Source organism: Pleuronectes platessa, chromosome 10, assembly GCF_947347685.1.
Source record: "Pleuronectes platessa chromosome 10, fPlePla1.1, whole genome shotgun sequence".
In the NCBI taxonomy this organism is placed as follows: Eukaryota; Metazoa; Chordata; class Actinopteri; order Pleuronectiformes; family Pleuronectidae; genus Pleuronectes; species Pleuronectes platessa.
Genome location: NC_070635.1, coordinates 10,663,229 through 10,690,745, shown reverse-complemented (window position 1 = coordinate 10,690,745; position 27,517 = coordinate 10,663,229). Strand labels below are relative to the sequence as shown.

Genomic DNA, 27,517 nt, shown 5'->3' with positions numbered 1-27,517 from the left:
TTACCACGAACCCTATGACTCCCTCTCTGCACTCAGTCCCGCTTCCCAAAACTCTGGTCACGCACATACACGCACACATTTAAATATATCATCCTGAGATAGTGCTGTGATGTGACACCGGGAGCTGCTTCTGTCTTTCCGCGCACAGTCCAGGCTGATGTAAAGTAGGCCAACTCCAACCCGGAGCAATCTCAGCTTCCCTCTGTCACCCATTTGACTGTGTGCGTGTGGTAGTGAGTGTGTTTTTGCGGGATCGGGCGTGAACAGCTGTAGTGGTCGTGATTGGGTGCGCGGCGGCGGCGGCGAGCACCCGGCTTCACGTCAGGAGGCATCTTTTCAGCACCAAGGCCAGGGCTCGCGGCCAGAACAATAGGCGGCTCCGAGTCGCCCAGGCAGCGTCTGACAAGTTGCGGCCACTCGTGCAAAGCGACGAAAACGGATGAAAATTCACATCGTGTATATGGCAGAAAAAAAACGTGCGTTGTGTTTATTATTTATGTCTCTAGAAGGTAGTTCAATGAGTAAGGGAAAGCGAGTTTTTAATGTTTTTTCGCGTGAGTGTCGCGGACGCGGTTAGCGACGGTCCCTGGCCGTTACGTCACAGGCTGCTAGCGGCCGTTTCTGTGCGAGGAGGGGGAGGGGGAGAGAGAGGGAGGGGGAGAGAGAAATGGAGGGAGGGAGGGAGAGAGAGAGGAGGGGAGATACGGTAAAGGACGTGAGAAGCCAGGCAGCCGTCAGAGGGGAGAGACACCGAGAGGAAACCCGCACGATCCACTGTAGACACCGAGAAGACGAGAAGAGCCTCCGTTAACCGGCCGGAACAGCGACGGCGAGACCGACAGAGGCCGAAGATAAGAGCGCGAGGGACTTCACACAGTTGGAAGTTAGCTAGTTAGTTAGTTAGTTGGCTAGTTAGCCAGGTTACCACTTTTAAAGGGAATTTAAATAGAGGGCTAACGTGAAAGTGAGAACTAACAAGCCAGCCACGAACGCGTTTATTTATTTAAAGCGTTTAGAGGTTTCAGAGGCGCCGGGGACCAGCCGAGATTTTGGGACTCACCTGCTGCCCGGACTCTCTCCTCCTCCGCCACCTCCAGACCTCCAGAGCTCCAGAGCGGGACCACGGGGCTTTTTATTAACTGATAGAAATAAAACACACAAGTGGTGTGTGTTTGTGTTTGTGTGCGGCGAGGAACAAGGAGGAGAGGGAGAGCAGCACGCCCGGCACAAAGAGCATCCAAAGAGGGGAGGAAGGAGGACGGCACCGAGGGAGCGCGGCGAGCGAGGACAACACCGGGGACCCGACGGAGGAGAGCATCCCTCCTTTCAGGCAGCACGGAGCTCAGAAGCCACATCTGTACACGGTAAGAGCTCCGTGCGTCTTTCACCGTGTGGTTCGGTTCTGGTGGGGGGGGCAAAAGTGTGTAAGAAAGCGTGTGTGTGTGTGTGTGTGTTATGTGTGTACATTGAAGGGGTGGGGGGGCGAGGGGGGGGGGGGGGATCGGACAAAGAGCAAGGGAGCCCCATGACATCCGTGTGTATGTTCTAACCTACAGCTGGCTAAACAAAGAAACCGCTCCATAGCAAGGATTTACCCCCATTCACGTTCCGTCTCTTCTCTCTTTTGCGTCCAATAATCCTAAACGCATTTTATTCATCAAAACATATTAATACATGTATACACACGCGCACAAACCTACGATTATTTATTTATAGATATTATATATTTTTGTACTCAGGCCGAAATTGCCATTATTGTTTTTTGATTGGCTAATTAACATTTGCATAATTGTTTTGCCAGAAGCCACTGGAGCCCTTTGTCATCACAAATACTCAAAATAATCACGCTGATCGCTAATTGTCTTTACATTTATGTACATAACCGGGGAACATATTTTATAAAGTAAGAGCACATTAAAAAAAAATTGTTTGCAATAATTCAGGTTTGACATGTCATATCATGTTGTTTCATTTAACCGTACATCTAAAATATTATTATATTATTACAAATGTCATTTCTAAACATGAGCCCCCAAGGGAATACAATGATAAAGATAGTGATACCGTAACATTTAAAAAATATATCAGGTGTATTAATTATGATCAGTTTATTATGTACCTCAAGGCACTTAATGAATCGTGCTATTGTTGATTATCATTAGTTTTGATGAAGATCTCCCTCTGTTTTCTTTTTGTCTCCACCACCACCGTGACCCAAAGACCGGTCCAGCGTCAGTTGCTCCTCTCCTCCAGGGATACCTGCTCCTGATCTGTTTGCCGCTCGGCTCGTTCAGTACCCAGTCGCCCTCTCCACTCTGTCCCGATGAAGGAGGCAGACGCCATCAAGCTGTTTGTGGGGCAGATCCCCCGGAATCTGGAAGAGAAGGACCTCAAGCCCATTTTCGAGCAGTTTGGCAAGATCTATGAGCTAACTGTGATTAAGGACAAATACACTGGCATGCACAAAGGTAGGTCTTGTCATTATAACACAGGCTAAACACAGACAAATATACAAATATATAGACAGGTAGCAGATAACAGATAGATAGACGTGTGACAGCAAGGCAGATAAGTGGGTAGATTTTCCTGCGCTGGGTGTTACATGTCTCCATGGAAACTGTCACACCTCCTCTCGTCTTCATCTCCTGTTAACACTGCACATTGGGATCATGAGCAAACTCAGTTACCTCACGTATCAAAAGAGCTTTTATGCATGAGTATGATTGAACCCGGGGCCTTTGTAGAAATATATGGAAATTTGTAAACATGCCTGTTTATGCACTATAGACTAAGATATATAAAGGTGTGATTTATAAGTTAATGGTATATTTGGTTGAGTGTTCTCTAAACCATAATGGGCTTTTGGATTGTGGCCACTTCTAACAAAAGAAAAATACTACAACAAATATCAACACCCTCTCTCTCTCACAAACACACACAAGCACACACATACTGATTTGGAGTCCTGTGTGTTATGAACCAGATTAGGCTGTATGCTCCAATCAGTGTAATGGGCCTGTAAGCCTGGGTGACACAGGGGAAAGACTCTGTTGTTTTGAGAATCCCCACGCTCAGAATAAGCCTCTCATAAAAGCAATGAGATGGGCCATAAGATGCATGCATGTGTGTCCGCGTGTTTGTATTGTGTGCTCTCCTGTTAGTGCGCCCTGTCTTTCTGTCTGTCTTTGATTTACCTTCTGGAATTATGTTGAGTCATTCTAAATTCTTTACATGTAAACTCTGTTCGAATGTTTCCTTCCTAATGGTCAAATCTTCTCCTCTTTACTCTGAACTTACATTAGTCTCTCTGAGATGTCACCAGGATGCTAACCTGATGCTAATCTTGTTGTCTTAGTGCTGGTGACAGGTGTAGTAAACAGCTCTGGCCAGCCAGCTCTACTACCTACCCCTCCCTCACACACACAGACACAGGTACAGCACGTAGGAAAACAGAGGGAGTGTCTTTGGAGTGATCGTGAGGCATGCATAGTGGTCGGTATCGGGCAGGAACCTGACTGTTCCCAGCCCGTGAGGCCTTGTTAGCCCAGCGCACGTCTGTGGTGCTGTCGTGTGCTGACTTGTGCCGTGCCGTTCTGAAATGTGCTGTGCCGTGGAGTGTCTCTCTCTGCTCTTGAGTGCATCATCATGGTGTTGTCAAGTACAGCTACAGTGCATGAATATTTATATATTTAATCCTCTCGCACAGTCAGCCTGGTGAAAATTCAGAGTAGGTGACAACTAATCAGGGATGGTATCAGAGAAGGGTCACGTTAAAATGATTTAAATGGTGTGTTTCTATAAGGGGAGTGATACAGACACAGATAGAGAGACATTTTAAAGCTTCTCACTGAACTTTTCTACCTTCGCCCCTTTTCTTTCTCTTTCTCTGGTTCTCTCTCCGTCTGACAGGATGTGCGTTCCTGACGTACTGTGCGAGAGAGTCGGCACTGAAAGCCCAGAGTGCTCTACATGAGCAGAAGACATTACCAGGGGTAAGTACACATCACAAACACACACACTAACATGCGTCCCCAGACGGTGCACAATTCACACTTGTGCAATGACACACACAAGCTTGCATGTACACTCACATCACTGCCCACAGCCCCCTCCCCTCCTGCACACACAGCCGCTGCCAGCTACCTTGTCTACACACACACACAAGACACAGTGTGTGTCTGTCCTATCGGATGCTCCACTCTCATTAGTAACACCATGACATAACACAACATAACATAACAGCCAGCAGGCATCTTGCTCCTAAGGACAAACACCCCCCCCTTACCAGAGCCACATAGGGTACTCAGTGAACATCATCATCTCCATTTCTCTATCTTTCTCTGTCCCTCCATCTCTCTGTCGGTCCCTCTGTTAGCCTCCGGTGATAGCTCCCGCCCCGAGAGCGTGTGTAATTAATGTGGCCATTCCCCTTTGTCTCATCCCAGTCTCCCTCGGTCTCTAGTGAGGGATCGTGTGCTGCGGCTGGGCAGGGGCAGCACACTGTTCATTATGGATGGGGCACTGCGAGATCTGTGTCTGTCTCATGGGCCGTACCTCTCCGACGCTCCCTTTTTTTCTTTCTGACCTGGATTCCGCTGCAGTTAACAATGGGTTTAACAGTAACTGTTTTGGGATATTTTGTCATTTTAACCTATTTCTTAGACCAAAAGTGGTGTGCACTTCCACCCAGACCTGACAGAGAGCTGTGAAGTCAAGGACATTTTGTAGGGACGATATTTCCCTCTAGCTTTATCTGAACTTAGATGAACAACAGTTTTAACAGAATAGTGAGTTTACTTTTCCATCTCTGAGGTTTTCTCTATCTCATTCTCTCTGTGTCACTCTCTAACTGATCCGAGTTTCAGCTCCTGCACCTTCTCCGCACGCAGGGCCGCTGATAAGATCTCTGTGAGAAAATGGTTGGAGGAGAGTCTGAAGAAAAGGCTTTGGGGGGAGGGGAAATGTTCTGAAACACTCCAGCATAAATCCCTGCATACATACATACATACATACATACATATTGCGATCATGCATGAGTTTTCCATGCAACTTGGAAATGCCGATGTATTCATACATACACATTCACATGTAAACAAAGCCTGTTAACAATGACATTAATCCAATTAGTGCCTGCTGAGGGGTCTGACCTTTCTGCACGAATCTCCTTTCCACTGTCTGCTGTGTCTTCACACGCTCTGACGTGTGTCGCCCTTTATTTTTTGACTCATTCCATAAACACCTCACTTTATTATCTTAACGCCTGCGTTATGAGAAGGTAGTTGCCGTGAATTTCCAATAGCGTGGACACATAGAGGAACCATTTTCAAGGAGGATACTCATTAGCAGTACAGATTTTTTATAAAGCCGGCACACAACAATCAAAAGCACTGCTCCCCTGAGGAGGAAAAGTACTGAAATGAGGGTGTGGCTGTTATGTGCTAGGTTTTCAATAGGTCTCAACTATTAATGAGCAACATTACTGCTTCTGCACATGGCTTTCCTCGAGTTGGAGTGTCCTGCTTTACCCTTGGTTGGATTGAAAAAGAAGTTCTCGCCATTTGGGGCCAAAAAAAGATCACAAGAATAGAAAAAAATATTTAAATAAGGAGCTTGTTTGTCAGAGTCCAATTAATTGGTTTATTAATAACAATTCATGGAGGTTTTGAATGCAGTTTTCCACAATCTATTCAAAGTACTCACTTTTTGTCACTCCTTTTCTTTTTAAATCCTTCAATACGCTGTTGATCTGAAATGTTTAGTTTGATTAAATCAACATCTCATATCTTCAAATAATGACTTTGTTGTATTTAATTTAGCAGTGGGCCTCCGCACAGTGCAACACCTCTTCTCCCTTTATCTTTCTAAGGTTTATCGCTTCTGTCACTTTCCGCCACCTGTCTATACCACTCCTCTGTCCTGTTAGTCTTCCTCTTCCTCCTTCAACCTGGCAGCTGCCTTCTTTGACATGATCTAGAAATGACTTTAGAGGATTTCTCCCTCTCTTTCACTCATCCTCCCATTGTCCCATTCTTTTCGCTTTCTGCCTTCCCTCATTCCAATTTATCTCTCTTTTTTCCCCCTTCAAATCCACTCTGTCCTGTGTTCAACTCCTCCCCTCACGTCCTCCACATTCTCCGCACCAGTAGAATATTACAGAATGTTCCCTTCACTGCCCCCCAACCCTTTCATCACTCGCTACTTTTCCCCTCTAAAATCTCTTCATGATATTCCTCTCTCATCCTCCCCCCTTTTCCCTTCCTGCTGTCTTTTTCTCGTTTTTTTCCCCCCTCGCTGCACACTCACGCTTCCTCCTCAGATTCTCATTTCACAGTCATTTATGGTAACCCTTTTCCTAGTCCTCCTCTCAACGTCAGTCCTCTCTCCACCCCCCACCACCACCAAAGCAGTTCCTCTACTCCTCGTCTCATTTCCCCTCCTCTTGATTAGTTGACCTTTTTGACCGTTTCACACCCCCATCCCCTCCACCTCCTCCCCCTCTCTCCCTATCCCCGGCTCCACTTGTTAAGCTGGATGATTAGTTTCTCACAAACTCATTTTCATAGTCCGATCGTGGACTCACCGTGGGGCAAGGGTTATGAGATGTGTGTATGTATGTGTGTGCGTGCTTTGGTTGCCTTGGATCACTCTTAATTGCAGGAAATGGTGGAAAGTCAGGCACCTCATACAACATTAATAGAACTGTACTATCACACATTCATACAGATGTGATTCTCTTACACCCATGGCCAAGCAATTAAGGTTTGGTGACAAATTTTGTGCTACAGAGGCCATTGGCTGTTCCCGTCTGTCAGTCACTCAAAGGAACTCACATCAGCCAGTATGTAAATGGAGCGAGAGAAACACATATAGATGAAGAGAAACTATACCACTAATGTTCCCACTATACAACTTCAGCAGGGGCAGTAGACTTTCAGATTGGAAAGGGAGGAAAAAGGACAGAGATTGAGAGGGAGAGATGAACAGATGGACTTATCAGAGTGTCCCGCGCTTTGTGTTTAATTTGGAAACTGAATGGGAAAGCGAAAGCACAGAGGGAGCGGCGAGATGAAGAGAACAGCGGAGAATAAAGAGAGAAAAAAGATGCGTTATATTAGTCACGCTGGCAGAAATCCATCAGTGGAACCACTAGCAGGTCCCACTGTAGCATACAGATGTTTTGGTCTATTAGATGTGGTGGAGAGATTCCCCCTGGGACACATCCTCATGAAAGAGCTCATGTTTAGCCATCACATATCACTGCTTATTTGCATTTAAGAATTTATTTCCTCATTCGCATGCAGGTGTTGTGCCCATAGACTGGATAAAAAAAACAAAATGGAATGATGAGAGGAATACACAGTGAGGTGACAGGACAAGACAGGACAGGACAGATAAGAAAATAAAAAGGACAGAAAAAAAAGTAATAACTTTTATTTACTGCATTATTTTCTCATAACTTTGGAGGAGCCGTTAGATCCTGAAATATCCTGTAATATACGTTCATCACATTGCTAGGATGATTTTCATTACACACATAGGTTCATCTGTGGTTTAAGGGACTGGAGGCACCATAGCTTTGTGTCACGCCTGTCTCGTTAGTCTAGAGGGGGTGGCAGTCGGCTGACAGTGTGTGTCTAAGGTCAGAGGTCAGGGCTCAACCTCTTGTCAACAAATTCAGGGGGGCTGGTCTCCGAGTTGTAAAACTTTTCATCCAGGAGAACCATTAGAAGGACATGACAACTCCCACGAGTGCTTGGACAAAACGTTAACTGCTATAGTGCAGACAGAATGGTGACGAGCGGGGGGGGGTCAAAGTTTTATGAAGAGTGTTCTTTATTCATTTCTATGTTTTTTTTGTCAGTTTTCTTTAGGGCAGAATTTGTATTACAAACTCTATTAATAATGTACGAGTAACACGATGTAATGATGTACCTGTTCGTGTAATGTGACCTGGTATGTGAGCCAACAAATTTAGCATTTTACTAGGCTCTGGCTTGTTTGCCATTAACGATTAGTCTGCATTGAACAGAGATGCAATAAATCTGTAATATTTTTTAATTGTTAAATGAAAAAAAAACATGTCTCAGCATTCAGTGGACTTAACCTACTAGCAAATTTGATGATATTACTCTCTCATTTCCGTTTAGTAGCTTTTCTCACCTCAGGGACACTCACAGACACAGTGCTGACAGTTCCTATATACATGCTTACATGCACCTTTCAAAACTGCACACAGTCACAAATAACTGCCCATCCTCGCTCACACACACACACAAAATTTACTGTAATAATTAATACGACTGTCCTTGCCTCATACCTAATCCCCCCGATCCATCCTTCCCCCCTCTTCCCCTCTTTTCATCAGGCCACGCTTCACTCCCAGCCCATTTAGATTTTAACCTCATATCTCCTACCCCTCTGTCTATCGCTCCAACTCTCCCAAGCCTGCTGCCGCTGTATTTCCTCCCTTATCTTTTTCTTTTGTTCTTTGTGTCAGTATCTCTCTTTCCATTTAATCTGCAACCCCTTCCCTCTGCATTTATCAGTTGCTCTATCTTTGTAATACTTTAAACGCAAGTGTCCGCACACTCACGCACATAAATACATAAACATACGTGTACATGATTACACACGCAAACATGCCCGCACACATCTGTTTGGTCACGCTGGCATCCGCAGATCTCAGTGTATGTGAAATTAAAGTGTGATAAGCAGCTTACCAGGTGTGTGTTGTCACGCTTCACTGCTCTCCAGGCAGCACTCTGCTCCCTGTTCTTTGATTAGAGCCAAACCAAAGCACGCTCGCACACACACACACACACACACACACACACACGCACGCACACACACACACACACACACACACACACCACACCAAACACACACACAGACACATATCATACATCCAATAACACACTGGATGCCTACTGAATTATTAAAAAGGCAGAAGAAGCGCTACAAGACGAGTAGTTAACAATAACTGATACAGCAGAGGATCGATACACTTATGGAAAATATAATAAAGGTTTGTGCCGTGGATATTGATTAAATGCATTTGGTGTGACAGCGTTCTGAAGCCAATATATTAGAATTATTCCATGGCTGCTGCTGGTTTGTGCAAACATGTCAGGGGCTGTTATGTATTTTATTGAGCTTGGATCGAAGAGAGAAGGAGTGAAGTTATTTATGTCTTGGGCTCAGAAGGCTACACTTAATACTGTATGCATGAACATCATGGACTGAGCCGGGTACTTGCAGGGTGCAGTAACAGCGGCTCAATAGTAATGCCAGTTCTACTTCTTTACAGTAACTTGTACATCAATTAATTCTTAAAGGAAATTAAAATACAATCATCATCATTATCATCACATGAAACATGGCATTTGGTTTCAATGACCAAACCAGAAACTGCTTTAACTCATTAGTATGTCAGTAGCGTTATGAGACATGGAAGTGAAGCCCAGTGTTTTCATGTGTCCATCATCCAGCACTTGTAGTTGATGTTTATCAGGTCCCCTTGTGTAATATGTGCATGTTGTGTATGTTCTGTGTTGTGTTTCCATGTGGAATCTAAGATGCCTGGCAGGCAGTCTCCCTATGGGGCAAAGCTATGATGAGCAATTATCCACTAGGGCGACTTTGTAGGCTAATTTAGCATATTTATGTGGTCAGCAGCACTGTTTACTATTCCCCTTCACTGCTTACTGCTGCACTTTCAATTTAGAACAGACCCCAGCTCCCTCTCTCACTCTGTTTATCTTTTATTTTCCCTCCGTCTCTTCTTCCTCTGCCATCCCTCTGCCTCTATCTCTCCCCGCCTGACGGGGTTTGTGATGTGTATCGCTTCCCCCCTCCCTTGTGCTGTTTCTCTATTTTTATCCTCACTGTGTGTGGGATGGGAAGGGAGTAAGAGAGACAGGTGTAGAATCAAGAGTGTGCGTGCGTGACAGAGAAGTCGAGAGATAGAGCAGTTGCCAGAGAAAGTGAGACAGTGGGGGTATATGCAGAGCAGAGGGGTGTTTGTGTGGGGTTGTGTAGCTAAGACCAAGAGGGATTTAGCCTGTTTGTTTTAAACAAAAGTCTTTGCTGCGTGTGTGTGTGTGTTAGTGTGTGTGTGTTAGTGTGTGTATGTGCTTGTGATGAGTGTGTGCGTGCATGTGAGTGCATTTGTGCATTCAACATGGAGGGAGAAAGAGTGCCTGCCTCATATTTCACCACAAAATTGAGGCAGAATCTAATCATAGCCTCATAAAAGCCTGACCCTGGAGAGCGCCTGCCTCACTAAGGTCCAACACACACGCACATGCACACAGAGGAACATTTGTATCCTGGCCCGTTTAAAAATTATGTTTGTGTGGACACATGATTACCAGGGTATGTCACTGTTCACTGCCAAATCCTTGTCTCTCAGATGCTGAGCTCTAAAGTAGCCCTAAGTTGAGTTGAGGCCATATCTCACACCATCTGTTTTGTAAATCCAACCGGCTCCGAAAAAAAAAAAAAATCTGCACGGCCCAATTTCCTCAATCATAGAATGAAAAAGAGTATTTAGTCGCAATTACCACTCGTCATTATTGCATCTGATGGACTCATCCAAGCTTTGTTCCTACAACGTATAGCCGGCTTCAGACCCTGCTGCGTGAAGTGCAGCACAGGCAGCTTAAGCGTGTCCATTAAATCCTGGATTCACACTTTGGCTTACTGCAAGCTGCACACTTAAGGTCATGAATCTGGAAATCAAAGCATGTCCAATGAAATCTTCAAATTTAAAGTAGATGTACACAATATGTATATTACAAATTAACAGCTAAAACCTGGAAGTGAATTTGACAGATTATTGTAAGAACACAAGGAGAATGTCATTTATGTATTTGGAGGAAAATAAGTGCCAGAAAGTAGACTGTGCCAAGAAATCACTTAAATACAGTGACCTTAGCAGATGCCCAGATCTCAGCGTTTGCACTCGGGTACGGCTTTGATCAGCGAGCAGTGTCACTGATGTCCAGTGCCAGATCACATAGCAAACATCCCTCCTTTTTTTTTTGCTTCAGTTACTGTAACATTTGCTCTTTCATTTCCATTTCCAAGCAGAGATCGGTACTCTTCTGGAGCTGCCAACTGCATGCATGTACTGCAACTCTCAATCTATATCGAGAGAAAAACATGACTTTAAAAAAAAGAGTGAATTGAAAGAAGATGCAGATGCTCCCAGATAAAGTGCTTTGGATAAGACATAGATGCCTAAATTATGCTTCAGTCAAAAGTGGATCCTTGATGCTCACTCGGAAACTGAGGCAAAAATAATTAATTTTTTAAAATGTAATCATTTACATTTTATGTATACATTTTCTGACTCTAAAGTTGTATCAGTTTATACAAACCTGAATTTCAAAACATTCAATCCTGTGCAAATTGCATTATTACAAGTCACGTATGACTTTGGCATGAGTTGGCATGTTTCACGCTGTGCCTGTGAGACTGTTGTACTAAAACCTACAGCTGGCAACCCAGACACCTTGTGTCAGCATGTCTGCCCTGAAATGAACGTATATCACAGAGTCCACACAGAGGGGTAGTGGAGGGGGGGCTGAAGAAGTGTGAATTCATTTGAATGAAAAGGGGGGGCGAGTGGCTGTGAAGGAGGGCCATGAAGAGATTTGGAATAAATAGGGTAGTATAGACAGGGAGGGGGCAGGGTGAGACAGGGGAGGAGCAGAGGAGGTCGGGTTAGAGGGAAAGAGGAAACAAGACAAAAGTTTGCTATAATGAGCATGGAGGAAGGGGCAGGCGGGGGGTGCGTGAAAGAAAGGTTTTTTTCTCGGGAGTGGGGGAGTGGGAGGCAGGCCGGGTGCACTTCTGTCAGTTTAAACAGAGACATCTGTCAGAGGGGGCTGTGTGTGTGTGTGTGTGTGTGTGTGTGTGTGTGTGTGTGTGTGTGTGTGTGTGTGTGTGTGTGTGTGTGTGTGTGTGCGTGTGTGTGCGTGTTTGCGTGTGTGATTAGGTGGGCAAAGGGGATGACAGGATTGCAGTTGCACCTGGGGTGTGACCTCCGCTCGCCTCTCTAACCACACTCCAACCTGCTGTCTACATAATGGCCTTTTCACACTGACCAAAGGGAAAAGCTGGAGCTTTACACCAGCAAATTACACTGACGTAGATCACCACACACAATGCTCCGGACAACAGTACAGGGCAGGAGAATAGGTCAGCAGTGTGTGTCTGTGTGCTTTAGTCTGTTAATGTGTGACAGGAGCCTTGCTTGGATAATGCACTTTTGAGCATGAATGTGGGTCTAAACCAAGCAAGTTTTTAAGTTTAGATTTTTATAATTTTTTATTTGGATTTTTTACATTATTAACTGAGTATATGATTTTGCACTCTGTGTGTGTGGTTTATTACATTTTAGATTTATAGATTTTTCTCTCATTTAGATGATCATATAATTTCTAATAAATAATCTCGAAATATAATAATGAATGTAATCTTAATACTGCTGACTATGCCCTGATTGTGTGATTACATGTAATTTTGTCTTCATGTAGTTTCAGTCTTACTCCTCAATAGAATCATATCCCTTCTCTATATATGTCACTTGCAATGACCTCATCGAAAAGACAGGACAAAAGGACAAGTGCATAAAGCATTAAGCATCAAACTGGTAAAATTGCCAACATTTTTTGAAAAGAGTGAATGAATTTAGCTAATTTTGTGCTAGATTAAGGCAGATTATGATTTGCTGTTATAGAGTAAATCAGACAAATCCATAATGCGGTTCAAGTGTGTGCAGCCTAACACAAAGTTTGCCTTTTGAGTTGCTCCACAAGAAAATAAATTCAATAACACGTCTTCATAAATATTTTTGTTCCTATGTGCCAGACACTTGAGAAGTCAGTGTGATATTTTCCCCTCGGTTCTGCTGTTCCAAGAACATACAGTTAATTTGCATATTTGTCTTGCCTTAATTGTATGGGCTCCTGCCTGACACTCTAACTGTTGGAGCATCTGATAATGTGTCACTGGCTCCGTAAAGAATATAATCGCAGTGAATATGCGATTTTTGCAATCATGAATTTGTATGGCTCTGAGCAGCCTTTTTAATTCACCAGCTCATTTCCCAATGGACTTACACTTCCTAAAATAGAAAGAAGGTCCAAGTGCATAGGTCTACTGGTTATCCTTTATAGTGCTGTTGGATTATGTGGACTAAATCCAGAGGATCAAATTTCAGTGAGTGCTCCACCACAGCATGCAGAACGTTCTCATTTGGGTTTGACAAAAACGGCATAATATTATAGGGATCAACAGGGTAGTTAGTTCTGCTTTATGCTTGGTTTGCTACCATTACTATGGAGAGTGATAAAGAGAAGAAGACGCCGATAGAGAGAGGGGAATATGTTTGTAATCCGTGCTCCAGTAGAGAGGCTGATGAAGGGTTAACTGCCAGATAAAGTACTGAGCGGAGGAGAAGGAGGGCAGACTTCTCAGGTGTGAAGAATGGAATGAGAGAGAGAGAGAGAGAGAGAGAGAGAGAGAGGAAGGTGGGATGAGAGCAGGGGGATGGGTCGCTCAGGAGCTTGTACTATGGTTGCGGGCCCCGGTTGCCAGGCAACCGAGCCGAGTGAGATGCCAGGTTGCTAGGTAACCTGGGGGATGCAAAGCCTTAACGTGGAGCGATAGAGAGGAGAGAGAGGTGGGGTGGAGCTGTGCTGCCGGGCTGCTCCACCTTCCCGCTCACTCACTCTCTCTCCTCTCTCTCTCTCTCTGTCTCTCAGTGTTTTCATCCAGCTGTGACACAAACAGCTCAGGTTCATGACAGAGAAATCGAATGATACACACAACTGTTTCACTGAAAAATAAACACACTCTAACACAACACATTATGGATTATTCTCACACAGATGATAGACACCGTAGAGCGGAGTAATGAGCAAATTAATGGATAATGAGATTAAAATGTTGTCTGTAGATTTGTCCATCATGATATGTATATTTCTGCCTTTCACTGGATCACAGTTGTGATATAAAGTGTAATAAATAATGTTATATGTTTAGTTTATTAAATTAAATATATTAGCATTAAAAAGCTTGCTAAATATTTAGATTAACCAAAATATTTGGGATTTTTTAAAAATTTTTGCTTAAAAAAACAACTCAAACAATAAATGTTTTTTAATGATAAATTGATCGTAAAAATTCCACATGGAGTTGAAACATGATTTATTTGACGTGATTTTGAATTTAGTATGCATGTTAAGTATATTAAGGTATCCAAATGGATTTAAATGTCTTGTCTTTTAAAAGCCTTAAAAAACATGTTTTGTGTAGAAAAGTCTTCAAGAGAGAGCATATGGGGTTAACACTACTGCTATTTAGATCAATTTTGGTTTTGTCAAATCAACATATGGCTTCACGACACTGATGATAATGAGTTTGTAGGCCTGCGAGGCATTTTACAGCACTGATGGAGAAAAAAATTAGAGAGCAAGAGCATGACATGCGAGACAGAAATGAATGAAATAGAGAGAGTAGGAAAGAAAGAGAAGGGATGAAAAAAATTTAAAAGAGAGAAGCCCGTGTCAGGGTATGGAGGGATTATGTAGCAGAGTGGAAAGAGGGGAATCGAGGATAGCGGAGAGGAAGAGGGAGAAACAGTAAAGAAGGGATAAAAATAGTTTTTAGTTTTTTTAAGCACTCTACAGAAGGGGGTTGAAGAGGACATGGTTTGTGTGCGTTTTGTTTGTATGAGGAAACAGATATTTAGGCAGTGTTTTGAGATTATAAATGTCTCTCTCTCTCTCTCTCACACACACACACATCATTGTCTGTTGTCATAGTGTTAACTGTAATCAGTTTTAGATTTATGTTTGCAGGAACATTTTAATGTTTTGCTGGCAAATGAGACCAAAAAGATAACGCTGATTTAACGCTGTAATTTAATCCATGTTCCAAATAGTGCATGTACACACATTTACAGACACACACAACCCCTTACCCCATGATGTGGTGCAATGGTTTGTTCCAGTGATTTTGCGTAGGTGGGGGAGGGGGTAGAATACGATTTGATTGGATAATCCAAGGATTTAATATCCCCTAATCCTGGCACAATCCTCTCTGTATTACTGCAGGGAGCAAGATTAACTTTATGTGTGTTGTGTGTGTTTGTTCCTGTGTGCACGTAGGGGTGGGCGCCCTGGGAGGGGGGAAAAGTGTAGTGTATGCAGCTTTTGCGTGTCTGAGCGTGCACATGTAGGTGACATGTACTGTGTTTGTATTTGTGTTAGCGCCACAGCATGCAAATGGGGCTGTGTCCTCATGCAGGGTTTAGCCATGCGTGTATGAGGACGTGCCTCCACTGAGTGCAAGTGGGCATGCAAGCTCACACACGATCATATATCATATATCTCGCCCTCATGCATCGCCGCGCCGCTGCTGCTCACATACGAATCCACTTCCCTCAGAGATGCAGAAACTCTGTCTCCCAGCGAGGGCTTCTTAGTATGCAGCAGGACGGATGAAACTGGGCTACTGTAGTCAGCCAGCTCTTTGTACGTGCACACGTTTGCAGATGGTTACTGTTAATTAAGTCTCAATTGGAACGTGAGTAATTAGAGAATAATTTGACTTGAAAGGAGCGTGTGGCTGTTCATGTGTGTTGGAGGGAGAAAGACAGAGGGGAGAGCGGTGTAACTGACGAGCAGGGACTGTACTTTATTTGCATTTGTTCTCTTGGGCTCAAGGGAATTTAAATTACTCTGCTATAATATAGATTCAGTTCCTTAACCTTCTCTCTCGCCTTCTTTTGCTCGGAGCCATCTCACACACACTTCCTCCTCTGGATACTCCCTAGTCTCTTCATAACACTCATACATTTCCTGTCCTGTTTAGTTCCCTTGTTCTCGTTCATTTTTACTGATACTCGATGCATCTTTACAACTCACGCAGCGAGGGCAAAAAAACTGCACGAAGCCAGCGAATCAGTCTGCAGCACAAATTCTTTGTTTATCTGAAGAGCACAGCAGTCGCCCTTGGCAACCAGCATCCTTGTTTACCTACCCAGTGTGCCGTCATACGATTGCCATGACAACTAGGTGGTTGCCATGCCAATTTTCCGATGCCATTGTGTTATCTTTGCAGTGTGCACATCTCACCAGCTGCTTTTCCTTATCTCCTCTCGCTACTCCCATCTTTCTTTATGTACCATAGTCAATTTATATTCTGTCAATACTATGAAATATCAAAAGGTCAAACACATGCACACACACACACACTCAGTCACTGATTGAAAAGCCTTGATTGATTAGCCATAGCTTGTAATCATTAGGTCTTTCTGTTCAGCCCGTTTTATGCTCACAAGGATGAGCTTGAATAGGCCTAATGAAGGAAGAAATGGAAAAGGTGATGGATGGATGGAAGGACAGAGAAAGGGTTAGTGGACACAAATCTTGTTACAATCAGCCTGCTGTACAACACAGCCCAAAATCAATGAACAAGACGGGACTGATCGATGAGTTGATAGGAAAAGATGGATGAACAGCAGTAACACCAGCACTGGGATATGATGGATGGATGGATGGATGGATGGATGGATGGATGGACAGGCGGGTGGGTGGTTGTGTGGATGGACACGGATGGATGGATGAATCCAAGGTCACAGAAAACTGTTGGGGTGGCGTGTGTGTGTATTTTCTGAAAGTTTATGTTGAAGCTGACAGCTCAAGTCAATAAAGGTGTGGGGTTAAAAATGTATATCATCCATATTCTATAGTGGGTGTGGGTGTGTGTGTGCATGTGTGAGCATGCAGATGTGTGTCTGTGTGGACTTGTGTCTCTGACTGTGTGATGGCCTTGCCTTAGATCAATAGCCTTGTGGTGACAGCTAAGAGCTGATTAATCAAATGTATGGATCAGTCTCTCTCTGCTCTGCCCTCTCCTCAATTACCAGCTTCATTACATTGCCTTAACACCCCACTGGGACCTTTCTCCATTCTTCCTTCTCATCCCGTCCCTTCCCCAACCCCCTTCCCGACGCTTCTCTCATCCGCTGTTCTTCCCCTCCGAGTTTTTCTCCTCCCTGTCTTTGAACAACTCTTCATAGATGCCAAGAACAGTAACGCAACCGCTGTTACTGCAAATCACATTTTGACTGGCAGTGAGGCAAAGCATTAATTAATACCACTTTCCACTCTGCCACAACAGAGAGAGCAACTTTAAATCTGAGTCCGACTGATGTTGATAATTATAAAAAAATAAAAGTAGGTTGTTTTGATTCGGCTTGTCACATTTCACAGCTTGGATTGGAAATTGAGAGTCTACTTGACAAAACATGTTGTCGTCTTCTGTTTTTTTCTTTTTACTTTGGGTGTGTTTTGACATCTCTCCCTGCCTCAGTCCACCCCTCTTCTCTCAATCCATCCTTTATCCGTCTCTCCCTTCCTTGCACTTCTGCCCTCTTTTCTTCGCCATTATTCTGCAGCCTTTCTCCTCCCCCACCACATCCCTTTGGCATTAACACTTTGTCTCATTGCCTCCATGCTATGACTAAGCACTGTGTGTAGTATGTTTTTGTGTATGTTTGAAAGACAAACCTGTGTATATGTGGAGACAGTATTCAGACTATCTGCGTGCATGCATGCATTAACACTCCAGGCCATGGAGCTCTGTAGTCGTGACATTTTTTAGTCAGAGCAAGTCACGACTGAATCACGCCCCACTTCTCCCTCCTCCTCCTTTTTCTTTCTATTCTTTCTGAATCATCCTCTCAGAGGCCGCTCTGCTTTCATCCTCCCACTCAGTCACTGTCTCTCTCTCTCCCTTCTCATGTAATGCTTATTTTTCCAGCAATTTCATTCACTCTCCGGGTTCCTCTTGGCCATCCACCTGCCCTTTTTAGTCGGTCGAAGTCAGTCGGGGTCCCCCAGGCCTCTCACTCTCTTTCTCTCTCTCTCGCTCAGTCTCACGTTCTCCATCCCTTTATTTTTAGCTGACTGCTCCTGTTCCCTTCACACTCTTGTCATCCCATCCCACTACAATCTCTCTCTCCGTGCCCCCCCTCCTCCTCTCTATCTCAGCCTACTCTTGTCCCTCATCTAATCCTTGGTTCTTCTGTAATCCAGATCAGCTGGCCTGCATTCTTAATCTCATCACTTCTCAATCCCCCCCCCCTTCATTCTTTATGTGTGTGGGGGAGAGAGAGAGTGAGAGAGAGAAGTCAAGATAGTAAGCCTATGTGTTTTGACACAGAGAAGACATCAGACTGGGACACCTGTCACATGTCATCTGCTCACCTTAATTTATCAGGGTCTAAAAATCATGTGGACACACACACACAGTCGTATCTCCATGACTTCAGAGAACATTACACAAAATTATAATGATTTCCTGGAGACTTACCTTAACCATAGTGACTACTTGCCTAACCCTCCCTAACAATAACCTTAATTTAACATAATCCTAACCTTGTAGAGACTTTCCTTTTGTCCCCATATGAAGACAAGTCCCCTAGTATGACTATTCATTAGTGTTGTAATTAGTTTTGTACTGTTTTGTTGAAGAACACCTGTGTAGTAAAATGTCAGCATGTGATGAAAGGATTTGTCCACTGAGATCTGGTATCTTTTAATTTGTAATACCGTTCCATCAATATCTCTATTTCCTTTTCACATCAAACTGTCAGACACAATAATGCAAATGTTGAGAAGTCTGTGTTGCCCTTATAAATAAATAGACAACATATATATATACATATATATAAAACCATGAAACAAATATCACGATTATTTACTGTAAGTGCTGAAATGTCCTGTGTTAAGATATATAAAGGGAGACTTGTTTACGCTGACCATCTGTGTTGCTGTTTGTTTGTTCCTCAGATGAATCGACCAATCCAGGTGAAACCAGCTGACAGCGAGGGCAGAGGAGGTGAGACACATACACACACACGAACACACACACTGTGACGGAGGGAAGGGTAGGTGTCAGTATGGATCAGAGTTAGATGGAGAATACTCAGTGGGGTTCTAGGAGTGTTTTTTGTAAATACACACACACTTCTTCACACAGACACAGATTTCAAATCCCCTCCCTTATCACCCTTCTCTGCAGTCAACACTGCTCCCTGGTGGAGAAAAAATTATAGCCTCCACAGACAGATTTCTATCAATGCTATTTTTTACAGGCTTATCATCAGAGCTGTGACCAAGTTAAGTGAAATAACATTGTATCTTTTCCTTTCCACGTGTTGTTGGTCTTTCAGAGGACAGGAAATTGTTCGTGGGCATGCTGGGAAAACAACAGAGTGACGAGGATGTCAGAAGGCTGTTCGAGCCTTTCGGCAGCATAGACGAGTGTACTGTGTTGAGAGGACCTGACGGCACCAGCAAAGGTAGCATACACAAACACACACACTCACACACACACACACACACACACACACACACACACACACACACACACACACACACACACACACACACACACACGCACACACACAAACTGAGAAGACACCACACAAGCCACCACGTTTCATTTATTAGTACTTGGTGATTTCATGCAGTCTGTGTGTTTTGTTGCAGGGTGTGCTTTTGTAAAATACCAAGGACACACTGAAGCCCAGGCTGCCATCAACAGCTTGCATGGAAGCCGCACAATGCCTGTAAGTTGTATTCATATGAACATAATGATCTTCCAAAGATGTGTGTGTGCCTGGTGGGAGACTTTACATTTAATATAAGTGATAATGTAAAGTAGGCTTAACTCTTCTTTATTCCTGTCCTGGGCTTCCTCAATATGCTGGGTTAGGCCTAAACCCCATGGGACTCATATTAGGATTAAATGGATAGCTAACTTTAATAAATATGGAGCCCCTATTAACACACAGAGAATATAACGCGTTACATTACTCGTGATCGCAGTTCTAACTAATGTGTGTCTCCCTCTCTCTCCTCACAGGGAGCATCGTCCAGTCTGGTGGTGAAGTTCGCTGACACAGAGAAGGAGCGGGGGCTGAGGAGGATGCAGCAGGTGGCCTCCCAGCTCGGCATCTTCAGCCCCATGACCCTCAATTACCCTGCCTACAATGCCTACACACAGGCGGTCAACGCACAGGCAAGCAGTGCTCGCACACACACAAACACTCACTGTACCACTCACACACAGCAAGTTTTTTGAGGGGAGTGCTATGCTTATGAAAGGATGTAATAAGTTTGAAGAGGCTATCAGTGGTCTAATTGGGGCTAATGTTATTACCCAGACAACAGAGCATACGTCATCTGGCATTAGCTTTCCCGCAACACGCAACCATTAACCTACTGACTTAGGACATAATGGCCTTGTAATTAGATCTCTATTCATCTGTTCCTGTATCACTCCCTCTCCATGTCTCTTCCTCTCCCTTTTTCTCCCCTCTTTTTACTCTTTCTCCCCCCTTTTCCCATATCCATTCAACTGTCTCCGTTCGCTCTCTCTCTCCCTCACTTTCCTTCCCTCTCTCTCCTTCCTCCTCGTTCATTTTACCTATGTCCTTACTCTCTTTCTGTTCCCTTCCCTGTCTACAGCTTGTCCAACAGCAGGCTCTGGTTGCCCAGTCAGCATACTTGTCTCCTGTGGCAACAGTTGCCGCCGTACAGATGCAGCAGATGGCGGCGCTCAATGCCAACGGACTCATCGCCACACCCATCACACCCATCACATCATCCTCGGGTAAGTTCTCTCACTCACACAAACCCACACACTTGAATTTTAATAGTCAGTTACACACAGAGATGCTTTAGATGCTTTTACTTCGCCAAAATAAAAGTCATCAGAGACAATAGACTTTATTTTTTAAAGTATTTCCCGTAAATATAGCAAGATAATTGCACTTATGATGCATGACTAAGGGTTTTGATGCCGTTTAAACAGGTGTCATCCCTTATGAGGTTTAGTGAAACAATTGCAACAGTTGCAATGAGATAGCTTGAATGTGTGGGGTGTGTACTATGTCTATAGGTACAAACACTCCCCCAACTATTGCAGCAACACCTGTGTCAGCTCTCCCTCCACCATTAGGAGTGAATGGTTACAGCAGTTTGCCAGCCCAGACCAATGGACAACAAGCAACAGAAGCACTATACACCAACGGCGTTCACCCATATCAAGGTATTTGCAAGTGTATAGACGTGTTGAATATGTTGATTTATTATCACTCAATTTGTATTTTTTGCCCACTGGTTTAATTCCATTTTCTCACTCTCCAGCTCAAAGTCCAGCAGGATTGGACCCTTTACAGCAGGCATACGCTGGTATGCAGCACTACACAGGTTGGTGTATGTACAGATTTAATTATTGACATTTCATTTTTTTCTATACATATAATATATAGTACACTATGTTTTGAACAATGGAGCAAAGCCTATAAAGAAAACAGCATATTCACTTATAACAGAAACCTATAAGTTTAAAAAACACTTAACTTGATCAACAGATCATGAGGCATACAAACAAAGAGTGCTGCTTTTTTTTTTAGCTGTAAATGCAGCAACCCGAGTGCTCAGGTAATTCAACATGATCATACAAATGCTCACTATATGTACTGTTGAGCAAATTACCCAGTGAGATAAAGTCTACAGACCGGTCATAAGGATGGTCAGATGAAGGTCAATCCCTGAGTGGACAGTACCATGCTAGGGACATGTTTTCATTGTGGAATGTCCAAAATAACATGTGTTAGGATGGTATATGGATAAATGGAAAATACATTGACAAAATCCCAAGGTTAATTCATGGAGGAAGCTTTGAAAGTCAAAGTTTTACTGTAACGACACACGTTTGATCACGTTATTACAAATGTCAACATGTCTGCTTTTAGTTTGACCGCCATCGTGCTAAGGAGAGACGTTTTAAAGGACAATTGAGTCCATTCGTTTTGTTATGATTTACCTGATTTAACTGTAACACGAGACACATATTGATGGCTGGCGGCTGGTAATGATTAATATAGTCTGTCATTCCTTTTTGCCATTTGACATCATATGATTTACTTCCATTTAGTTAAGAGGAGACTGTAAAGTGGGGAAACCAGACGGAGATCAATGGTGTCATTGTTTAGCAGACTTGCTCCATTTAGCTGCTACAGTTAATAGTTTTCACCTTCAGCAGGAGACATTTCAGTTCAAACGAAGTGACTCTATTGGACGAAGCCATGTTGCCACCTGTTGTTTTTAGCCAATCAGATTTTGATACTGTCTTGTCTCTCCCAATAGCGGCATACCCTGCTGCCTACGGATTGGTTGGGCAGCCGTTTCCCCAGCAGCCAACACTGGTTGCCCAGCAACACCAGCAACCCCAGCAACAGCAGCAGCGAGAAGGTGATGTGACTTCCTGTCTGACAGGGGCCACACTCCTCTATTCAATTGAAAGTTGTTTATCACAAGGATTTCACAGCCAGGGGTCATTTAAAACACTTTGCCTAATGTGTGTGTGTGTGCATCTGTGTGTGTCTGTTTGTGTCAGGTCCAGAGGGGTGTAACATATTCATCTACCACCTGCCCCAGGAGTTCAGTGACTCTGAGATGCTGCAAATGTTCTTGCCCTTTGGCAACGTCATCTCGGCAAAGGTGTTTGTGGACCGTGCCACCAACCAGAGCAAATGCTTCGGTGAGAAACACAGACAGGGGAGAAAGAGGGGAGGGAAAGGGAAGAGCAGATGTAGTGGGGAGAGGAAAGGACACTTTGTGGAGGGAAAACTCAAGTAAAGTAAAATCTTTTTTTCTCTCGTCCAGGATTTGTGAGTTTTGATAACCCAGCCAGCGCTCAGGCTGCCATCCAGGCCATGAACGGTTTCCAGATCGGCATGAAAAGACTGAAAGTGCAGCTCAAAAGGCCCAAAGATGCCAACCGGCCATACTGAGTGACCACTGAGAGGAGGAAGAAGAAATAAAGAGAGGTGAGGTGATGAGAGACACGGCATCAAGGGAAGTGGGCCGCTGTATGTTGGGGGAGCAGGATAATGAAATTAGGTTAGTGTGGAAAAAAAACGTGAAGACGGTAACCTAAGCTTTGAGACTTAAATGTTAACTGATTGTGAACAAGTTAAGAGGAGAAGCTTACCATGATATATCAGTGAATAAACATTGGGTTACTCATTTAAAAAAAAGCTTAATCAAAAAGTGAAAATACTAAAGTATTGTTTTCCTTTTTATTTTCTTTCACAATCTTATTTATTTTCTTTCCTGCTGTTTTGATCTTTTCCTGAAACGGCAACTTACCTCACCCAAGACCCTTCCGTCCAATCATAATTCACGAGGACCCCATCGCTATGGCAATGGTTGCCTAGTGACCGATAAAGCCCTGATCCCCCCTTCCTCTCGCATTGTTGTAAGTTGATTGGTTGGCTTGTGTTTGGGTTGCTGTGGCGATTGATTGCCTGTGTTGGTTGCCTTTGGCAATTTTTGTTCCGTCACCTCGAGCAACCAGCCATGCGTTGACTTGCATGTCCTGTTGCTGTAGTGACCACAGACTGTGTTTGGTGCATTGTGACTTTATTTTGTATTGACCTGTGCACATACTGATCAATAACTGTCCATAGCCAGGACCGTCCTCAGAATCAATTGATTGGATTGGATATTTGATTCACTTAATCACTGCATAGTAATCTGATAAATTCTAGCAGCAATGGCCGTTAATTTTGCGCAGCTTTGTTTTTGATCAGTTTCTGTAGTGTTATGTTTGGTGTCATTTTTATTTGACCAAATTGTTTGGGTACAGTAGTGAGCGTGGGCATCTATGTGTACATATGTGTCTGTGTTACACTGTTAGTGTGTAATACAGAAGTGCATAAACCTTGGTGTATCGGTGTCTGTATAGAGAGTTCTTCCAGAGGTTTTCACAGTTGACTGGTGAAGAAATACAGAGCAGCACTTCAGTTTACTGCACAATATTATTTAATTGTTGATGGAAAATTTACGCAACATTTAAAATGGCCAGCCATGTTGGTCAAGATGAAACGATTATAAATTAGAGTACACACAAAGTTTAAATATGGCTACAAGCCGGTCCTCAACATGAGCCGTGCAGTTTAGAGAGAAGACCAGACAAGCCTTCGTAAGTGTAATGACAACAGCACACTATTTTTGGGTGAGCATGCATTTTGTTGGGCTGCACTGTGATAGGCTGAGTTCTAATCCTGGATTCTGATTTGTTTAATGTGGCACCTTAGTTTTTTGCTCCTTCATTTCTCTTTATTGGTCTCTTTTACATCTCCTATCACTGCTTTTGTGGTGTTTCCTCCCTCTCCCCTCCACTACCTCCTACTCCTCCTTCTTGTTCCCCCCTCTCTCTGTCAAGTTCTTTCTCAGCCTATCTCCACCCCAGCCTCCTCTTTCTATCCCTCTAGCTCGTGTTTTAAGGTAAAGAGTATGTGGTTGTCATGGTGGAAAAACAAGTGCCTCTTGCTTATTGGAGAACAGCCTTCAACTATAGGAATTCTGGGAGAAATGTAACACAGAGAGAACCTAGGATCTCTTCAGGTTTAGGTAAATTGAATCCTCCAAAAAAACTAAACGTGCAGCTGCTGTCAAGTCAGTGTCACATGGCAGCACACATCATAAATAAAGGATTCTGTTTCTATTTACATAGAAACCTTGACACAACAAATCCTTCTGGGTAATAAGAATGTTTTTATATGAGAAATGGACCTGTTCAACTCTCACCCAGAATTTCTATACTGCAAATGCCAGAGAGTGATGCATGTCGGTAGTAGTGTTTGCTTGCCATGATTCAAGGCACAGGAGTGCAGCACATGCTCATAAGGTCACACACATTAACACATTATATGCCCAGATACTGGAGCATTACAAAACATGCACACACGCATACCTGCAAACACACACTGCCAATCACACAAGGACACAAATGATGGATTTTTCACTGTAATGAGTTGCATGATCCAGACACTGTGTGTGTGTGTGTCAAAGCACAATGATTTATTGAAAGAAGGGAGCTTTTACGACTGTGAATGATGCCTTCTTGTTATAACTCACCAGGTTGAAAGTGAAACAGAGATACAGTGGGAGCATCCTGAGGGGCAGTTTGCTTCAAGACATATGAATGCAGTTTAGGTCATGCAGACAGAAGAAGCTCTGTGTGATGGGAGGGGCATGTTTGTCAAGATCAGACAGAAACACTGAGCTGCAACGTATTTATACATCTAACACGCCCTCCCTCCTTCTCTGTCCCTCTCTCTCTCTCCATGTTTATGTATCACTCCTTCCTCCCCCGACTCTCCCCCCCTTCACAGGTGACCCTTCAGAGTCCAGCCGAGGTGGAATCCCAGGGTTCACTGTGCTTTCAGACTGTCTGCTACCTTTGAGTGTCTGGAGAGTGCTGCCACACACACACACACACACACACACACACACACAAAGACACACACACACGTACTGACACATATACACACACTCACACACTGCCAGACAAACACTCAAACTGACCCACATGCACTCTCAACACTGAACCTCAGGCGGTACAAAGCTGATATACAAATGTACATAATGTGCACAAACACAAACACACACAAACACACACACATACACATCCCTGCCGACATTCACACAGATACACACGGTACACGGGAGTCAGTAATCCCCATACAGCCAAGAACTTGGTTTGACCATTGTCTGTGTGGAGTTTGCCAACAGGGTGTTTAGTTCAGTGAAGACAACTCAGAGTAAATGTGTGTGGAAGCTACTGATGAAAAAATGCTGATATATCACTTCAATAGACTTTAACATGTCTAAACCATGTCTATTACATGACAATTATAGAGGGACCGAACTTTCATAATAAAAAAAAAGAAAAGAAAATACAAAAAAAGACAATTAAATGAGTAGGGTAGAGAGACTTTGGAGAAAATCCTAATGACCTGTAAATAATTTAGTTTACAAAGAGCAGCATTTAAAAAAAGAAAGAAAAAATGCAAAAAAGAATACTACTTTAGATAAACACTGAACAAGACACAGCGACATCATTATTATTATTATCATCATTATTATTATTATTATCATTATTACCACTAGTAACATCATCATTTGCATAAAGGGATATTACATTCCAAATTGTAAAATGGGAAATCACTAACCTATTTTAAATTTCTACTTAGATTTTAGGTGAAACACGGGGGGAGGGGGGGGGGTTGCACTTTTATTCGGGAGGTTTAATATTTGAGCTATTTTTTATTTATTTACTAATTTATCAATTATTTTGTTTATTGAGAGAAGGGGTTTGAGTGGGTTGCAATATTTTCATTTTAGAATTTTTTAGAGAAACATTTTTGAGGGCCTGTTTCTGTCAGACTCTTGCAATCGAGTAATTATGATGTATGTATTAATTATTACAGCAATTCTATTTATTTCTTATTTATTGAATCCTGTTTTTGATCCACTCTCTTTTTAAGTTAAAATAAAAAAAATATCATACGAAATGTCCCTGCTGTGGTTTATTGAGTATTTGTGTGACACAAAAAGAAAGAGTTGTAAAGAATTGTTTCATGATTGTCTTTTATGCCAAATAATTTGTGTTTGAACGATGCAACACAAAATAACATGCACGGAAACGAGAGCGCACATTCACCTTGTGACCAGATGGGGGAGTAAGTGGAGGGCATGTGATCTGAGGAAGAAGAGCTGATGTGTCAATTTTGTTATCAATTGTATTCATTTACAGGAGCCGACTTCTGATTCATCAGCAGAATTAAAGGGTGTGTAGTGTTATCAGTAAGAACACAGCTCCAGGAACTTTTTGTATTTTTAATATCAGGCCCAAGAAAATGTCATGCATCTATTATTTTTAAGCCAGAGCCACAGAGCTCGTGGTTATTATTCATAAGAGGAACAGCCTCACTGACCTTTTGACCATTTGAGGCCGCGCACACAAGCACACTCTTACTATCTGGGACAAGCTCTTGGAGGAAGCAGACCTAAGGTCAGATTGTACAGTATGTCAGCCTCACAGCCCTCACATGCTTATTTTTATTAGATCATGGTTCACGAGGACATGGAGATCGGAAAAAGAGCCTTGAGGAGAGTGACTGACATTCCACACACTACGAAGGCAAACGTTTACATTAGAGGATTATCTTTAGGAAAGGTCAAGTGTTGTGTACACATTTATTCACCTCTATAAGCCAGTGCACTTCAGGCTGGGTAGGATTTGAAGTGGATTCAGTCTTTCATTAGAGTTAATTACCTTAAAAAATATAAGTGAAATTAAACAAGTCAGATGTTTGAAAAGGGAAAGTGAAGCTGTCATTTTAAGACAAGAAGCTGACAAACAGCCCTATTAGATGATTGTTTTATTGTTTTTTAAGGACTAATCACTCAATCCTATGATAATTTCCTTGATTAATTGTTAAGTCTATAAAATATGCTTTACAAGTGTAGAAATAAACATGGGTGTTTCCCATTTGCTTGCTGCTTCTGGCCTAAATTTTTAAACTACAGATTTTCACTTAATAGTCAAATACAAAAAAACATGGAATAGATAA

General features: G+C 43.1%; 1 protein-coding gene across 1 annotated transcript; it reads left to right on the top strand.

Moving 5' to 3' along the window:
- The first annotated feature begins 2,293 nt into the window (after positions 1 to 2,293).
- LOC128449367 (CUGBP Elav-like family member 3) lies at positions 2,294 to 26,459 on the top strand. The gene is made up of 13 exons (XM_053432488.1): positions 2,294 to 2,468; positions 3,910 to 3,992; positions 18,870 to 18,918; positions 19,253 to 19,381; positions 19,572 to 19,651; positions 19,948 to 20,123; positions 20,549 to 20,697; positions 20,986 to 21,135; positions 21,234 to 21,296; positions 22,239 to 22,343; positions 22,489 to 22,632; positions 22,758 to 22,921; positions 25,274 to 26,459. The coding sequence occupies exons 1-12, from the start codon at positions 2,324 to 2,326 to the stop codon at positions 22,883 to 22,885; spliced, it is 1,401 nt and encodes a 466-aa protein (XP_053288463.1). The 5' UTR covers positions 2,294 to 2,323; the 3' UTR covers positions 22,886 to 22,921; positions 25,274 to 26,459.
- The last annotated feature ends 1,058 nt before the right edge of the window (positions 26,460 to 27,517 follow it).